We start from the raw sequence: 17,229 nt of genomic DNA on the forward strand, positions 1-17,229 counted from the left end.
AGAATGGTTGAAAAGGGCATAATGGAGTAGCTTTGTTATGATGACGTGACGAAGGCGGCGTGTTGGAAAGGGTAGGGAGCTCCTTAAAGAGACAGAGACCAATTTAAAGGTGTCAAATTGTGAAGACAAACTTCTTTAGAGCTATTTTTGACATACAATATAAATAAGGTCAGTGTTTATCCCCATAATTCTTCAAAAATACCCTACTACCAGGATAAATAATGTAATTGTGAAACAGCTAAGTACAAAATAGGCATAATAATATTATTCAAGCTTTCACAAATTCTCTGAAGACATAGGTAACCTTAGATATTCCTCTGACACAACTAAAATATCACCAAAAAGAAAAAAAACATATGCCTTATTTTAATGAAGTTAGTAAAGACGTCCAAAACAGTAATAAGAACCTCCCTTCTTTCCAAAGTTCACCACTTGGTCAATTTGTCATTTTAATTTCTTGATTGCAACAAAATCTGCACAGCTAAAAGAATTTAGTCTCCGACACCTTAGCGATCCCTAATTAGTGTTTCCATGTTAACACAAACTAGAATGACTATTATAAACATTGCTAATTATGATGTTTTTCTCAAGGCATAACGGCACCAAAGCTTAGCCCGCATGTATAACTGCAACTGCTATTCACAGAGTACAGCTATAATGAAATGACTCAATGTTTGACGTGAACAACGCAGGTCTGAATGCTTTCCTTCATAAACGTGTATCCAGTAAACCACAGTGAAAAATATTCGAGTATGCAAAGCCTTGCAAAAGTATCCCTACTGCTTGAACTTTTTCCACATTTTGTCACCCAGCAACCATTTATTTTATCAAGGTTTTTTTTCCTTTTGTTAGGATTTATATTGGGACACACCAATATAAGGTGGAAGGAAAACGATACATGCTTTACATCACATTTTACATCAGGTCTCCGCTAAAGTCAGTTTTATACAATGTATGTTATTAAGTGGTAACAAAATAAAGAATGCAACATTTAACTATAAGGCTTTCAGAAATAAATTCTTGTGTGTTGATCAGTGATAAAATTTCACCAACATAACAAAATGGTTTGGTTGTATTTACACAACAATGTTTATTGTTGTGTAAATAAACATAGTTACACAACAAGTTTATGTAATATTAAAAGAAAGAGTTGATGATGTGTTCATTTTATTTCTTTATCTCCTGTCATGTCTGCCTTAGATAAGGATCTTGTTCAAGTGGGTGGTTAGAAAGTCTGAGTTACCTGATTTTAAATAATGTTAGGATGAGTGGATACATGACACAATGCTGCAAACAGAGAAAGTGGAAAGGAAAAAAAAACATAACACAAGGAAATTCAATTACGTTTTAGCTGGAAGCATCTGATAAGTTTATGGAAATTAAAGTTTTATGTAAATCAGTCGACTGTCTGGCCCAGTGCCAGATCACAGGGGACCGCGCGAGACTGAATTCAAATGAGCTGCCTAGGAACACTAAGCAGCATAAAAAAAGTCTCATGAAATCTGTACAGTGTGCTATATGCACTTTGAAATCCACCCCCAAACACTCATTCCTGTTCTCACATTATAAGCCCAACACAAAATGACTAAATCAGACACTCTTCAGAACACTGGGAATGAATTTTTGCTTTATTACAACAGTTATTTCATATTACATTAAAAGCAGAGGCGATCTGCTACTACAATGTAGAACTGAGTGTCGTCCAAGTCAGAGACAACACTGACATCTAGTGGTCAATATCAGCAACGTCACGAAAGGACCAGCTGTTCAAACAGCCTTTCATGTCATGCCATCGAAAACTCCTTCCTGTAGTGTCATATTATGTAAATACACATTTACTAGTGAGTTAAATTCATATCATAATTAATATCTAAGAGTATGAGTAAACTTTACTGTCAAACAGACATGTGAAACAGGTCTAATAATGTAGAAAAAAAAAAAAGAAAAAAGTTTTTGTGCCTTTTGCCTTTGGATGGATGCTACCTTGAAACAGTTGAGCTGGCACAGGATCGGTTAGAGGAAGTGGTGGCGGCACTGAGCTGTGAGAAACCACTCTGACAAGACTCCAGACTGGTCATGGAGCCCCTGAAACAGCAGCAAATGACAAAAAAGAAGAATTCAGTCTCACATAATCACCACGGTAACCTCCTATACACCTTTAAAATGAGGACATTTATATGAGATAACAATCAGCTTCAACATTTAGTTTAATTTCTGTCACTGCATGGCCAAATCCTTTAAATATTCAGAAAGCTTTCAAAGTAATTAGCCAGAACATTAAATGTTGCATAAACAGTAAATCCTGCATACTGAATGTGTTTCGGGGTACATTCACAAAGCTGGCAAATGCGATCCAAATCTCTTGTTTTTGCCCATATACCACGCATATCTAACTTTTTCATGGCTGTCTGAATGGCCCGATTCAGTGTAGTGCAAAGCTAAAACCTGTCAGCCAATCAGATTGCTTCAAAACAACCACGACTTCCTGTTAGGAATTAAACATGGTGCCAGGAGGTTCATTTGTGAGGACACAAGAGAGGCTTAAAAACCTTTAAAGATCGTACTAAAATACAAAGTTAATCAAACACAAGACAATATTGATTGGGAATCATGTCAAAGCAAGTATGTGGACATATTTATCACAAACTGTAATATGTGGACCTCTACATCTCCAGTTTCCAATGTACACACACAAACACAAATGAGAATTCTCAAATCTCCACTTAGGTCGGAGGTTTTATTATTAATCGTTTTAAGTGATATTAAGCAGAGTTTATGTGTGTATAAAAGACCAAATCGCATGAAAATGTATTTGGTTTCCCAAATATCCGGCTAAGTACCTAAATCTGAGCCAAATTTATTTTTGTACATCTAAGGTAAATAAAAATGTAAAGTAAAAAAACACAACTAAGGTTCAAAGTATGTTTACCTGAAGTCATGGGAGCCCAGTACTTCGGTGTAATACATGATCTTGCATTTGTGGGAGGAGACCTGCAGGGTGGCCAGGACGTCGTCCACCCGAGCCAGGCTGGAGGCGGCCGAGGCTGCGGAGCTGTGGAAGCGCCACTGCAGGATGTAGAAACCGGGCCAGCGCGTTACATGGGAGCCCTGTCTCGACAGGAGGAGTATTTGGCTGGTGGTGGGTTTGTGATGCAACAAATGTAACACTGCATTAGTTATCAGAAAATCTGCTACCTGCACACTTTCTCCCTCCCTGCAGGTGAAGGCTTTTTCCACCATGCTGTAATCTTTTCCCAGCACCCAGTTCTTATCAATCAGCTGAGCGTTCACCGCCCCGAGGGAGGCGATGCCGTGAGCTCCCAGGGAGTCTTTCTTCTGAGGCTGAGGGGCCCGCTTGGAATGATAAATGTTGAAGAGCACGTCTCCTTTACACACATCAAAGTCCCAGGTGATCACAGACGAGGCCTCTGTGATCTCGATCAGCACCTGAAAAAGGATGTAGAAGATGAGAACCGCAAAGGGATTCTGTTTTTTTTTTTGGTTTGGAATTGTGCAATGTACATTATTTTCCACTTGGTGGCAGTGTAGTCTAGAATAAAATGCACAAATCAAACTAAATGAACAGAATTGTTCCAACTTTAATGTGCAGGACCCAAGCTGGGCAAAGGAAGTGGAAGAAGTTGCCAGTGCACCTCATACGGCGCTCCTTTGAAGATGCTGGCGCTCTTATAGATGGAGTCGGTCAAGAGGCAGTTCTCTTCGTTCTCCAGCTGCTCCGCTGTCCGGTACAGGGACTTGGGGACAGCGCTGCCCTCAGGGATGTCACACTAGACAGTAGAGAAGAAAATAAAAACACAATAAGTACACAGTGATGTGGTGGCTTGTTTGTAAGTATTTTATTTAGTGGAAAATATATAAAATACAACAACGAAAACAGCAAGTTTAATGATTCAAGGCTTCCCTCCCTTTGTCTGCAGCGTTATTGTTCCGAAATACTTCAGAACAAAGTTGTTGAGGCCGGTGCCGCTCGTATTATTTCTTTATCTTTTTTATATATGTATATGTATATTATGTATATACACATAACCTGCATTTTAACTCGAGTCGAGCAAATCTCAATCTCGTAATCTGTTGATGACAATGACAAATAAATCTTATCTTATCTTATTGCTTAAAAGCTAGAATCACAAGGTGATTTCAGGCTAATGCTGCTGCTCACAAATAAAGGGGTTTTAGTCATGGCAATTCAGTTGAGCTTTTGAAAGAAAAAAAAGAAAAAACACCTCACAGGTTTCAGAAGGTTGATTTAAGAAAAGGTCAGTATGTCTGAATGTTTGAATGGCATAAATAGATGAAATTCACAGATTAAGTGCACTGCAGAAACAAGTAGGCAGGTGTTTGGGTAAAAACGCCGTCAACTATTACTATAAAAAAAAAAACACATAACACAATGTAAAAATCAAGGCCATTAGACACTAATGAGCTTCTGCAAGCCTAAGCTAATTTTAAAAAGTAATAGAAAGCTATCTTGCGGTGCTTTGAATAAAAAGCTAATTTTTATTTGATCTATGAATACTGTCACCCTACCGAGGACAAAGTAAAAAAAAAAAAAAAGCATCTCTTTTGCATTACTACACTTTGTAGATGCAGTTTGCTAATCTTTTGAAGCCCGGGGCTGGAGTTTATTGAAGCAATGCATCGTAGGATGAAATGCAGACAGATAATATAACAGAATCACTACATAGTAAAAAAAAAAAAGCGAGCAACTCCCAGTCCAGACCTGCTACCCACTGACAGCTTTTAGCTCAATATGAAGAGATAAATAAATCAAAGGCGTTCTCAAAAGACTGAGCAGCTCAAGTTATAAATCAACATTGGGTGGAAAAAAAAGAACAACCTCTTCTACTTGTATTTATTACCACTAATAAATACAGATCAATCTTGTCTCAGAGCCAAGGCTTTTTAGGATTTAATGATAATTAATTAATCTTGCAGTACTTAGTGAAAGTAATCACACAACTTTAACCTTATCCCATTCCACGCTGCAAACACAAGCATCTATGTATTTTATTTTATTTGATCAAACAACACAATGCACTGGATAATTGCTCTGGTCAGAGGTGACATATAAATGAAGTGTTTTTTGTCTACTTGGAAAAGAGTGTATGTGGCAAATAAAAACCTAAACACACCTTTTCCACTATGAGAAATGAAGATGGCAGCATCATGCTGACTTGTTTGAACTAGTCAGAGCTGCAAGATGGGTTTAGCTAAATATATAGCAATCCTGAAGAAAAACCTGTCTGGGGAAACCCAAATACCCCAACCTGCAGCCAAAAATGCAACAACATATTTTAGATCAGAGAATATCCCCATGTTAGAATGGCATAGTCAAAGTCAAGACATACATTCTGACTGGGAATTTGTGGAACAGAGTGAGTAGACGATCGCAAACTTGGTCTGAACTATTTTGCAAAGACGAATAATAACAAAGTAGTGCAAAAAGAATTTGAAAAAAAACTTCTTTTTGTTTTTCACTCAACAGTTATGAGCTGGAGTTGGTTTGGCAAGAAGCTACGATAAAGTTTCAGGACTAAAATGTGACAAAATGTCAATATGTTCAATAGGTAAAACACCAATTATTTCCTTTATAACTAAAAACAGCTTAAGTCTCAATTTATAATCTGTTTCAATTAAACTGGGAGTTCTATTCAATTCAAGAGAGAAATTTACCAAACAGTCCCCCCCGAGAAAGTCAGGGATGATCTCTCTGTCTATGTAGTCCACTAAACCTCCGGGACCCTGGTAGTCTCTCCCAGCGTAGACCAAAAACTTCTTACGAGTGTTCTCATCAATCAGGGGACTGACCTGGAAACGAGAACACAACAGGTATTGGGATATGCAAGAAACAGCAGGGTCCCTCATTATGAACTCAGGGGAGAAAAAAAAAGTAATCAATAAGCAATGAATAATTCATGTGGGAGGAATAAATGAGTTAGTGGGATGATGGCGTTACAAAGCACCCACATCTGCATCGTAGCGCATTCTCTATACTCATTTATAATTTCATTATCTGTTTATCAATAACTGGATGCATCATTTACATGAACCAAACTGCTAAATTATCATACAGCTTTCTTGTGTAATGTTATATTCATGGGTGTTTTTTTTGTTTAGTGCTATTATTATCCTTCTCAACTGCATATTGCTTCGGCAATGATGAAATAACGCCGCAGTCCCTGCATATTCTGTGGCTATAATTATCTTTATTTGACAATATTTTATTTCTTTGTTCTTCTTCTTTTGTGTCACTTGCTTCCACCTGACTATTAAGCATTTCAGCTCACAAAAACTCTAAATCTGTAGCTAACAACTTCAGTCACATCAAAAGTAAGTTTTTTTTTTGTTTTTTTTTTCCTCACCAAAGTCCACAGGACTGGAAACACCCTGGGTGCTCGCAGAATGAGCAGGCGGCCCAGAGTCTCAGGGTAGTTCGCCTCAACCACCTCGATCATTCTCAGGAGGGCTTTAACTCCCGGTCTCCACAGGTGACGCATATTTAGACCCTCCAGATCCACCAGGCATGTCCAGCAGCTAACACACACACACACACAAAAGTTAGCAACTTTATTCAAGCTAAAGTACACCTATCAACAAGTGAGACACCCAACATGTTAGTATAAATGATTCTTTTGGACACCTGATGGGTCGACCAAAGACTCTGGTGTTCTCCTCACAACGCTTCAGTCCCTCCTCGTTAATGGAAAGCACCTGTTTACACGGTGAACATGTATTGATAAATGGCTTTTGTCTAAATTTAACATATATACAGTATGTGTGTGTGTGTTCTTGTTACCTGTCTCAGCAGAACCTCTTCCCCCAACGCTCGCACCAAGCCCTTGGTGTCCATTTGACCAAGACGCAAAACATACAGAGGGCGGCCATCTGAACAACACATTTCACAAGGAGCAGAACTAAATGCATAGAAATGTAATATGTGCACATAAAAAGTGGAAAAACAAGAGTGCTTAGCAATAAGCATCTACAGGATTCATTTTTGCCCAGAATGCTTTTCAGGCTCAAATGAACTGCAGATGAGACAAAAGTAATCAACCTCCCACTGCCTGAATTGAGTAACAATTTGTAAAGAAAAAATGTTCATGCAAAAACAATAGATGAAAAATGTATGTTTGATAATAAAACTACATAAAGCATTAAAGTGCAAAAGAAAGAGATAAACATAGAAAGAAAAAAAACAAATAAGGAAGTATGGATGGATATTGCAGAAAACATTCTGATTTGCACTTGAACATGTTCCCTGAAAAAGTAGATTGGAGTGTTGGCGAGTAACCCAACCCACCAACTAAAACTAGTTTGAAATGAACAGATTTAGTAAAACACAGAAGGCGCCTTTCATAATTCCATATTATTTTTGTTTCAGTTAGAAACTATTGAAGACAGCAGGAAGTTGTCTTAATAAAAAAAGTGCAAAATATGCTATTTAATTCCAGCTCAGTTCATTAGCTGAACAATTTGACGTTGAAACTGGTTGCAGCCTAAATTATACACTGCCTCAGTATTTACTGCAAAAGCAAAAATAATAGAATTTGAATTTAATTAAATATTAACTGCCGACTCTTTAACAACCATATACCTCTGTCGTGGTGGTGCCACCCTCCGGTGTAGTAATCCTGAAGCAGCTGTGGGCGCTCCCATGTGTCCAACAGGAAGTCCACCTGGTGCTGCTTCCTCCAGGTTAGAGACTGGCACAGAAACTCTCTGGCCTTGTCCATGTTGAAATCTCTAGCCTTGAGGAAGCGCAGCACATGCTGATCCTTCGGGATCTGCACACAGAGAGCAGAAGTCAAAACAAACTTCAACAATGGGCACACAGTAACTGATAAAAACAAAAAATGATTAAAACATCAAAATAATACTGTTACTTGGTTAATGTGACCTACAGTGTAAAAAGATATTTTTACTATTCATCTGTCTTAATCAAAATTATTGTGTCAACATTCTGCCTGTACAAAATGCAAAGTTTTGCAAGATCTTTTAAAGCTGCAAGTTCTCTGTAACACCAGATACCAGTTTATTCATATTTTTGTCAAATGAAACCAAACTGTTAAAATACACACAAAATCAAAACTTCCTATCTTATGCTTAAATGAAGTCTGTCAGCAGTAAAACTGGCTCAAACAGCACAATCTGCTCGTGTTTATGTGACCTTGCCCTTGTGGGTTTCCTGGAGCCACTGGCGCAGTCGGATGAGACAGCTCTCCTGCAGAGGCGTTAAATCGCCAAGGTAACGTCTGATGTAGTCTGCATCCAACTTGTCTAAAAGTCAAAACGCATTTACAATACCGAGTTAGCACATACAGCATGTATCAAAGAGAAATACCAGGCACTGCATACAGTTTGCAGGTAATTGGTCAGTTTTGTCGGCTTATTAAAATCCCTGCAATCCCTCGATTGTAATTCATTCTATCAAGAAGCTGCATGATTCAGCTGTGCTTTTACTCATGTCTAAAGTCTAAACTACATCACAGCCAAGCTTGTCCTCAGCCCCAAATCTAAATCCCAGCATTTAAAAGAATGAATTCATTTCTCTCTTTGTTTAAGAAAATGAGAAGAAAGACAAAAAAACTGAAAAACCATAAGGATTTTAGTACAGACATAATGATGGATGGACAGACGGGTAGAAAACATAGCTTGATGGAGAGACAAATTTATGAATAAATGGATGAAAAAGGAGATGAACTGATGGACAAAATGAGAGACTTCATTAAAAATAAAGTGTAATCAGTCAGAGGTTTCTTCTAGTTTGTTGCAATGCATATCGCTACAGGAGATCTTTCCAAGCGACAGCAATCACCATCTATAATAACTGTAATTAACGTTGTTACAGCTATATTTAATTTCCTTTTGAGGTCAAAAAAGTATATTAGACTTTAATCAAATAGACAGTTAAAAAAAAGGGATGGAGCAATGGACAAACAAACAAAAGTGATCTGGACAAGTCAATGGATGGATCTATAATTTCCACACATATGAATCGGACACACTCATATGAAACTAATAAGATATCACATTTACTGACCATCATTTGAACTGGTCATCAGCTCTGTGGGATTGGCCAAGTCTTTGCCAGGAAGCCCAACAGTGGTGCCACACACTGGGACAGATTTGCCAGAAGAGAGGAGGCCTCTATCCACCATGGGCATCCAGCGAGGCATGCGAGTTATTCCTTCTTCCTCCAGCTCTTTGAGGTGGTACTCAATTATTTCTTTACCCTTGAACAAGTGGAGGGCACACGAGCTTGTTTAGGTTTGAAGAACAAAATAATTAAATAATTGAAGCAAATACAGAAGGCTGATCAAATATTCATAGGCCGGTTTTGTAAACGAACCTTTTTAATGCTGCTAGCATATTGTTTCATGGCTATCTTCTCTGCTGTGCTTTCGAAACCAAAGAAGGATTTAATATCAAGGCTGGCTGTTTGTTCAAAGCAGGTCCAGTCCTCATTCTCGGGATGAACCTGCAGAGGAGGACAAATAAAAAACTTTAAGAGAAATTATGTTAATTAGAAGACATGAAAAAGTTAGATGATGGAGTAAATTTAACAAGATTTTATTTTTTTCTGCAGGTAACTCAATCAAACTCCTTAAGAGATAAGGCCACGAGGTCTGAGATTGTGCCAATAAAGATCAGAATTGCTATTGGAACATAAAACAAAGCTACATACACAATAGTGTATGTAGTGCAAAACTCAAGTGCAAAACATAAAAAAGAGATAAAAAGGTGAAACAGGCAAAAAAAAAAGGCTTTATAAAGCTCTTGTTGACCTGAATAGGCGTTTCGGTCGGCTTACCGTGTAGCTGCAACATTCCCGGACGATGACTCTGCTGGAAAATGTCTCATTGTGGACCTCGATGTGAAGCGTCCTGTCTCTGCGATTCAGCGTGTTCTTCTGAATGAAGTACAGATATTCTACACCTGCAATCTAAATGCAGAACAAAGAGAAGCATCAAACTGTTGAAGAAAAACAATCCGATTACATCAACTGTTGTGCTTAACTCTTGGCTGCCGGGTCTGTTGAGGGAGTAATTACACATACTCGTTTGAGAAGTCGAGGGGCTTCCACGTCGATCGTACAGCGTCTCTCGGTAACCACCACAGAACCGTCTTTGCTTTCACTTTGGCTGAGGATCTCGCTGTCCACAAACATTGGGATCAGCGGGCACTTTGGGAACCGTCTGGCGTAAGCCTAAAACACAAGACAATTGCTGTATTTTTGCACGTAGCATCATTCCCCGGGTCTGCCCACTGCGCTCCACTCTGGGCTGCAATTTGCTGACAGCACAGCGTGGTAGCATGTGATTCCAATGTCAGGTGCAGACTCGTTTAACAGAAAGTAGCTTTAACCGTTTATGTAAAAGCATAATAAAAGTTTATGCACTGTGCACAGCGACGACCTGCAGCTGTGCCAGATTTTACAAGCAATGATTGCTCTACGCATTACGGGCCTGCAGCACACGACCATCTGCCCAGGCCGACGGGAGCAGGGCTCACCTGTCGATATTGATCGAGTCACAGCAGAAACAGGAGCTGAGGGAACAGCTGCAGGTGTCTGTCCAGCTTCTCACGACAAAGTTTTGACAGATGACTGAGAGGCAGAGAGACGCCCGGAGCCTCATGAAGCGACACAGACATCTTTCCAACGTGGGGTCCTTAAAACTTGAAAATATTTTTTTTTCTGCTGTGTGGTGACTCAGAGCAGCTCCACGCTCACAAATCTGTTCAGAAATGCACCAAAACTAAACAGCTTCGGATCAACTTTATTAACATTTATTATTATTATTCTAGATTAAAAATCACACAAAGATGACATCTATTTTCCGCTTCACCAACTTCTAACGGAAATTAGATGTACTTCATTTTAGCTTGATGTATCAGAGTAAAGTTAACTTTAAAGATTTCTATTTATTATTCAGAAATGTTGAAAACTGAGTTCAATTTTCCTTTGATTTCATAATTGCTTTGCGTTGGCTAGTCACATATAATGCTGAAAAAGTGAAACATTTTAAAAAAAGATCAAGAGGTTTCAATACTTTTGCAAGGCTCTAAAAGACTACGAACCACAAACATATAAAGAGGTCACACATTTCAAACGTCTATAATGCTCTCAGCAACAACAGCCTCCATCTTTCACTCTCTTATTGTTTGCACTAGCCGCCTAAATAATCTACTGAATTTAACTGAAGACCTAAAACAGTGTTTCATTCCTCGGGTGTTATTGATTAAATCCAATTCTACAAGTGCCAACCTTTTGTATAAATCTTTGTAAAAGTGGGAGAAAAAAAAAAGGCCACAATAGTGAGATTCCTTTTTTATAAAGGCCTGAGAGAGTCATAAAGAGGTGTCACAAAAAGGACAACCAGGATGTCACTGTGTGCACATTCAGTAATATCCAGGACACTGATTGGGCCTGTTAGCTAGAGTAATAACTGTCAGTGGCAGGATTAGCCAGGGGCTAATGAGAAAGCTGAGAGATAAATGGGAGCGGTGGACTGTGGTAGACGGGTTGTTCTCTTTTCTGCTGCCTCCTCGTAGGAGCCGTTATTAGTTTTCTAAAGGGCTTCTACTGAGTCTATTTTCAATAACCTGACACACTAAGGACCCTAGAGCAGTGATTTCTTTGAAAAGGCATCAAAATCACCTTTTGCAAATGGTAACCATGCAATTCTATTTCTAAAGTTTAACTCGTATTGAAGGAGTCCTACAGCAGGTGCAGAATGAATGGTGACTGCAGCAACATTGGCTTTGCTCCAAAACTGTGGACATTACATAAGCTTTCAGCTTAATATATAACGTTAAGAAAACATAAACACTGAGAACAGGCTGTAAAATGAGGGTAATATACAAAATTGCCTCAGTTTGAAATCCAAATTTTTGTAATATCTGTCCTACTTTTGCATTGCTAAAAGAAACAGAAGCTTAATCTCTGGGAGAAAAAAAAGGTAGAGAAATTGGAGCAGATGTGAGATATGTTAAGTAAAAATAATTCTTTTTCACAGCTATCACAGATGTGTCTTTTTTTTTTGCCTACATGCCACGTCAGACTACGATGGAAATTATTTGCATTTAAAAGTAAAGTCAATATGTGAAGAAGTTTCTTCATGGAAAAGTATTTTGTTGAACAGGTTAAAATTGTGAAGTGTCCTATTTGTCTTCATGCTCCACTTTTCTATCACCTAACATATACACACAATTGGCTTGTTATGCATTTGAAATTATGTTCTAGCTATAAACGTGAATAATTCTATGCAAGATTTATAATGGATGATGTAAAAATGTTAACTTAGTTGCTAAGCTTGATGGCAGTTGAAAGGCCTCCTAATTAAATGGTTTTTAAACCCCATACAACCTTAAACCAGATCTGACAGTAACGGTGTAAAAATATGTATTTGCTGGACAATTAGTTGAAAAAACACATGAATAAAATAGAAATACACGGCTTTTTGTATCCACACCATATATTTCTATATTTTTTAACTTGCGAATACTTCTCCATACAAAATTGTGTCTCTCTTGTATTCAAGAGAAAAGTGTAATGAGCTTTCAGTCGAAAGACTATCGAGTTTTCTTTCTATTTGAGAGCAAGTTTTCTTGAATACTGGTATATACTTCTGTAACTGCTGAAATCTAATCTAAATCTAGGTAGGGTGTATCAGGACTGTTGATTTAAATAATTTCAGACCACTGAATTTGTCTTTCTTGTATGTGAGAGAAAGGCTTAACGACTTTCCTTCAGCCAGCTGACAAGCAGTGTGCATCAACATGTCTGGTGGGGAGGGAGTAACAGATTGTAAACTGTGTTACTATGCTACATCCGACTGGAGAAAACTCTAGCCTCTTCTACACTTATATGTCGACTTTTAGGATTTTAAACTAGGAACAGTATGCCACCCCCCCCCAAAAAACAAACAAACTATAAAACATATATTATGATTCTTATTTGAATATACTAATATACAACATAATACTCCTCAATCCTCCAGAAACAAACTAAAACTCATTACACAATGAAACCTGAAAAGGACTGCCCTGATCAATGATTTTATGACTTGTTCTTTGGTTATCTGAGTCTTGCATCACCTGCACTTTGCCAGCTCTTCATAGTTAGGAAACAGAGCGTCCAGTTTGAAGCGACGCTCTGTAACCAACATCTCGCTTCAGGATAAACTGATTGAGAAACAATTATCTTAGCCACTTATGAAGTCATCAGAAACCTTGTGTGCCAAGTTTTTAAAGAGTCATGTGTACATGTGAGGCAGTATCCTCTGCACACATTAGCATGCTACTAAGGTTTAAAAATAAATCATATGTACTTACTCGTCTCCCAGCATTTACTTAGTGGTTAGGACTAATATCCCTGAAGGCACAAAAGACTACAAACATGTCCTACTAACTGTTTGGTCCGCTGCAATACGTCTACATAAACCCAGATGTCCTCTGTTAGAGCCAATATGGCCCTGAAGGAAAACCAAATACTCACCGCCATTATTAACTCAAACGGCTGCTTGTAGACCCGAACAGGGGACTGGTACTGCTGCACCATGGCTGTAGCTCTGCTGTCTCTGCTGAATGACAGTCACAACACAGTTCATCAAAACATGGCAGCCAGTTACAAAAGCCGTGCTAAAGTTTAAGACAAAAAGCTCAGCGATACTGTACACAGAACAAAAAAGCCACGATAGCTACAGGACGATCATTTTTCACGGTATTTATGAGTAAAATGGTATCATTTGTTCTCGTTCCTAAGACAAACGACAAAAATTCCCCATGTTTAGTTCCCACTTAACGGACTTCACAAGGCAGAAAACACGAACCTGAAAAACGCAAAACTTGATTTTCAGTGCGAAACGTTGATGCCTCAGTGAAGTTGTTCGGTTATTAGCGCATTCATAGTGTCAACACCACACGGGAAAAGTGGGTGGAAAGGTGGTTAATGGGGAAAACACCGCAGCTTATACAGCTAAAAGAAAAACATTGTGTCGTCAGCAGTTCGTTTGTCATGGAGACCGGTGGGCCAGTTAACTCCGCCCACTTCAGACAAACAGGAAGTCAGTGTGTTTCAAACTTTCCTCAATTTGCTGATGTAGCTTTTTTTTTGTTTTTGATAGTTATTTAATCTACTGAAATACATAGTATTTGATGCTCCTTCATCACATCACCGTTTTAGTACACCTACTATGTCAGTAATTATTTTGTTAAAACACATTTTAATTTGTACTTTTAATTTAAAAACAAAAATGTCCTTCCTGTGGAGATTAACCTTCCAAGCAAGGAAGGTTACACTTACAAGTTACATTTTTCTCTCTGTTACAGGAGCACCATTTGTTTCCAGAAGTAATTTATTTAACTCCTGCCCACCTTTGTTTTCATCTGCATTTCTGTCTAAAATAAATCTCTATGTGCCATCTAGTGGCACTTTCTTCATGAAGCCCTAATACTAGATCTTGGTAATTATTCAAAAATTACATCCTCTAAAAACGTTACCAAGGCTTGCGTATTTTCTGGAGCTAACTTAACACAGAGATTTTAGTAAATGTCTGCCTGGTACTTTTGTTGTTTAAGTTATTTACAGTTGATTTGGTCAACCACCAAACCTTGGATGCTACCTGTTTCACAAAGATACGAATGCCTGACTCTTGATAATGACTTAGTATGAGATCATGTGATTTTATTTAGTAAATTAAAGTAAAAATGTGACATCTTTTACCTGTATGTCAATTATAAAATAACTTCATTCATTATTTATAATTTCATCTAACTTTCTCCATGCTTAAATAGAAACTGTTGCTGCTGTTTAATCTTGAGAGTGAAAAGGAGAAAAAATAAATAAAGAGAAGCAAATAATTTGAGACCTGAGCATTATACATGATTGACAAAACAGAAAAAAACAACTGTAAATCCGAAAATGATGAATTAGTACGTTAATATTGATACTGATTATTAGAACTGGTTTGTTAAAAAGCTGTTTTAGTTTCTGTTCTCAAAATCAATTTGAAGCATTTGATCATCTGTAAGACATATGACTGCTCTTGCAGGAAATTGAGTAGTGACAGTCCAGAGAGTGGAAAAGGGAGGGTGTTGAAGTATTAGCAGTTTATGGCTATTCTAAACAGGGAGCAGCTTCCTTAGTGACAAGTAATAAATCTTTAATAGCACACTAGAGTAAAAAGGTCAAATCTTCTTCAGGACATATCAAAATCTTTTGTGTTTTGACAGAAAGGTAGTGTCACTATGTATATAAAATTGGCATTATTGATTCAGAATTTAGACTGTGATTTCTGATCAAATAAAGGAACCGTAACAACACAGTGAAAGATGGCATATAGGTTTTTTTAATCAAGTAAAATCAAACATTTGATCCCTAAATATTTGCAAGGTACTGAAGGGATTTATATATTTTGTAAATCATAGATTATTACTAGGAGTTATAAGGGACTGTTTTTTTTAACACATTAAGAAACTAGATTCATCACAAATTACCTCTATCTAAACTGGTACTTTAGTCCTTGGAATGTAATTAAATGTCTGCATGGTTAACAAAGCACATTTACTAAGATGTGTCTTTCTTAAAATATGTTTTCTTACTGACTAATGGTAACTACAAGCAGCTATCAAACAATCAAACTTTGCTTATTGAAGCTAAATTATGAATTGCTTTTGTTATTTTGGTAGTGTTGACTGAAAAGAAAAAAAAAACTTTTAAGGTGTGACCAATATTTAATCAGTCATGTTGACATCCTATAATCTGTCTCAGAGAATTTAACACATTAATCTTGCTAAAGTATAAGGTTTGACAAGACTAATGTGGCATGGAAATGATCGCTGAAACATGTTTTCTATAACAGGCTCATGCTATTACTACTGTCTCTCAACAGCACCAGATTTGCCATCCCATGGCGATGCAGCTGGGGCTTTATTGAGACTCCTGAAACAACATTGGCATGGCTAAAATGAAAGCTAATGGATATGGCAGCAAAAGCTCTTGGAGTACAGGGGGACACGTCTTGAATTGGGGAAATTAAATTTTTTCATCCCAATTGACCTCTGATCTAATGTCACAGATAAGGTTCTTTTCACTAATTGACTGTATACATTTTGGATAAATTTGCATCACTGGCACAATCATTGCTTTTTCACAAAACACCAAAAAGGAGAAGGCAGTCCTTTTCTAAAGCGCTGTTCAAAGCGGATTGGGGCTGTCAAGAGTGATCCTTCAGTACATGCTTTTCTCAGGGCCTTTCTGACATTGAATTCTTTTTTTTTTTTTTTTTTTTTGTATGAGTGGGTGTTTTCACTGAGGGTAAGAATCTTGGTGTGTCTTTTTCATTTTTTCCGCTCTGGTTGTGATCAAGCACCATGAAAAGCATGCTTGACTCTATTATGATAAATAAGATTATACTTTCAAATTCATATCCTGCCTGCCATATCCCACACCGTAGTTGGAACATATCACAATAACATAATGACTCATCTATTTGCCTGGACTAGAATCATTATCTGTATCTGAGGGGATCACTGCTTGGGAGACAAAAGTGGGAAGTGAAATTGACTTTTTGTGCTCATTATATTCTATATTAAGCCAGCTCAATCTTTAGGTCAGTTTTAGTCTAGACTGAAAATGCATTACTATTATTTTATTGCTAATTTTGTAATCAAATTTTATTTTTTGCTTATTTCTATCTGTGATCCTAAGTTTAGTAAGCTGAGATTGTTGTTACTGTGCTATATGAATAAACTTTGAATTGAACTGAGGAATTCAATTCAATTCAAGAAAAACTAAAAATTAGACAAATTGAATAATTTTACTTTCAGTTAAAGGCAAAACATGGTAAATAAATAACAGATGGAAAAACAAGCTCTCACTGGTGCAGCTCTCCACACACACGCACACACACACACACATATATATATATATATATACTTCCGTCATAAAATGTAATTGCAGATGTTTCTGCTAGAATTATATCTTGCATTACTGTAGTAATTATGTTGAAAGCAGTGCAGAGGAGCTTTAATTTACATCCTGAAGCTCAGATGTTTTCTTTTTTGTTTATCTCTAGGGATCACTATGGAGACTATGGAAAAGATAACCAAATAAAGAGACGGAGCAGAATGCACTGCAAGGAAACGTAAAAAGAGTCTTAGCTATACACCACATACTCACCACAACAATGTTGGATGTTGTGGTGA

The 17,229-nt window shown here is 37.6% G+C and overlaps 1 protein-coding gene across 3 annotated transcripts; it reads right to left on the reverse strand.

Moving 5' to 3' along the window:
- Positions 1–1,609: 1,609 nt before the first annotated feature.
- Positions 1,610–14,067, reverse strand: sec14l1 (SEC14-like lipid binding 1). 3 transcript variants are annotated; one of them, XM_028042907.1, is made up of 17 exons: positions 13,854–14,067; positions 13,520–13,601; positions 10,079–10,228; positions 9,833–9,964; positions 9,371–9,499; positions 9,062–9,254; positions 8,189–8,298; positions 7,616–7,805; positions 6,818–6,906; positions 6,662–6,732; positions 6,384–6,555; positions 5,695–5,829; positions 3,654–3,788; positions 3,196–3,447; positions 2,930–3,108; positions 1,984–2,085; positions 1,610–1,806 (listed from the first exon to the last, which is right to left on the reverse strand). In XM_028042907.1, exons 2-17 carry the CDS (start codon positions 13,580–13,582, stop codon positions 1,785–1,787), a joined length of 2,124 nt encoding a protein of 707 aa, XP_027898708.1. In that variant the 5' UTR covers positions 13,583–13,601; positions 13,854–14,067; the 3' UTR covers positions 1,610–1,784. The 3 variants fall into 3 exon arrangements, with proteins under 3 accessions (XP_027898708.1, XP_027898705.1, XP_027898709.1); XM_028042904.1 differs by having other exon boundaries at positions 13,520–13,604; XM_028042908.1 differs by having other exon boundaries at positions 1,610–2,085; positions 13,520–13,604.
- Positions 14,068–17,229: the final 3,162 nt, after the last annotated feature.

This window comes from Xiphophorus couchianus, chromosome 16 (assembly GCF_001444195.1).
Source record: "Xiphophorus couchianus chromosome 16, X_couchianus-1.0, whole genome shotgun sequence".
Classification (NCBI taxonomy): domain Eukaryota; kingdom Metazoa; phylum Chordata; class Actinopteri; order Cyprinodontiformes; family Poeciliidae; genus Xiphophorus; species Xiphophorus couchianus.

What these genes read in the sequence shown, in the direction of transcription:
- sec14l1 (XM_028042907.1), bottom strand. Translation starts at nt 13,582, where the DNA reads ATGGTGCAGCAGTACCAGTCCCCTGTTCGGGTCTACAAGCAGCCGTTT. An exon ending in GATGACCAGTTCAAATGATG is followed by an intron (nt 8,299 to 9,061) that starts GTCAGTAAATGT and finishes TTTGACTTTTAG; the next exon opens with ACAAGTTGGATGCAGACTAC. An exon ending in TCAAAGGAGCGCCGTATGAG is followed by an intron (nt 3,448 to 3,653) that starts GTGCACTGGCAA and finishes ATCCTTTTTCAG; the next exon opens with GTGCTGATCGAGATCACAGA.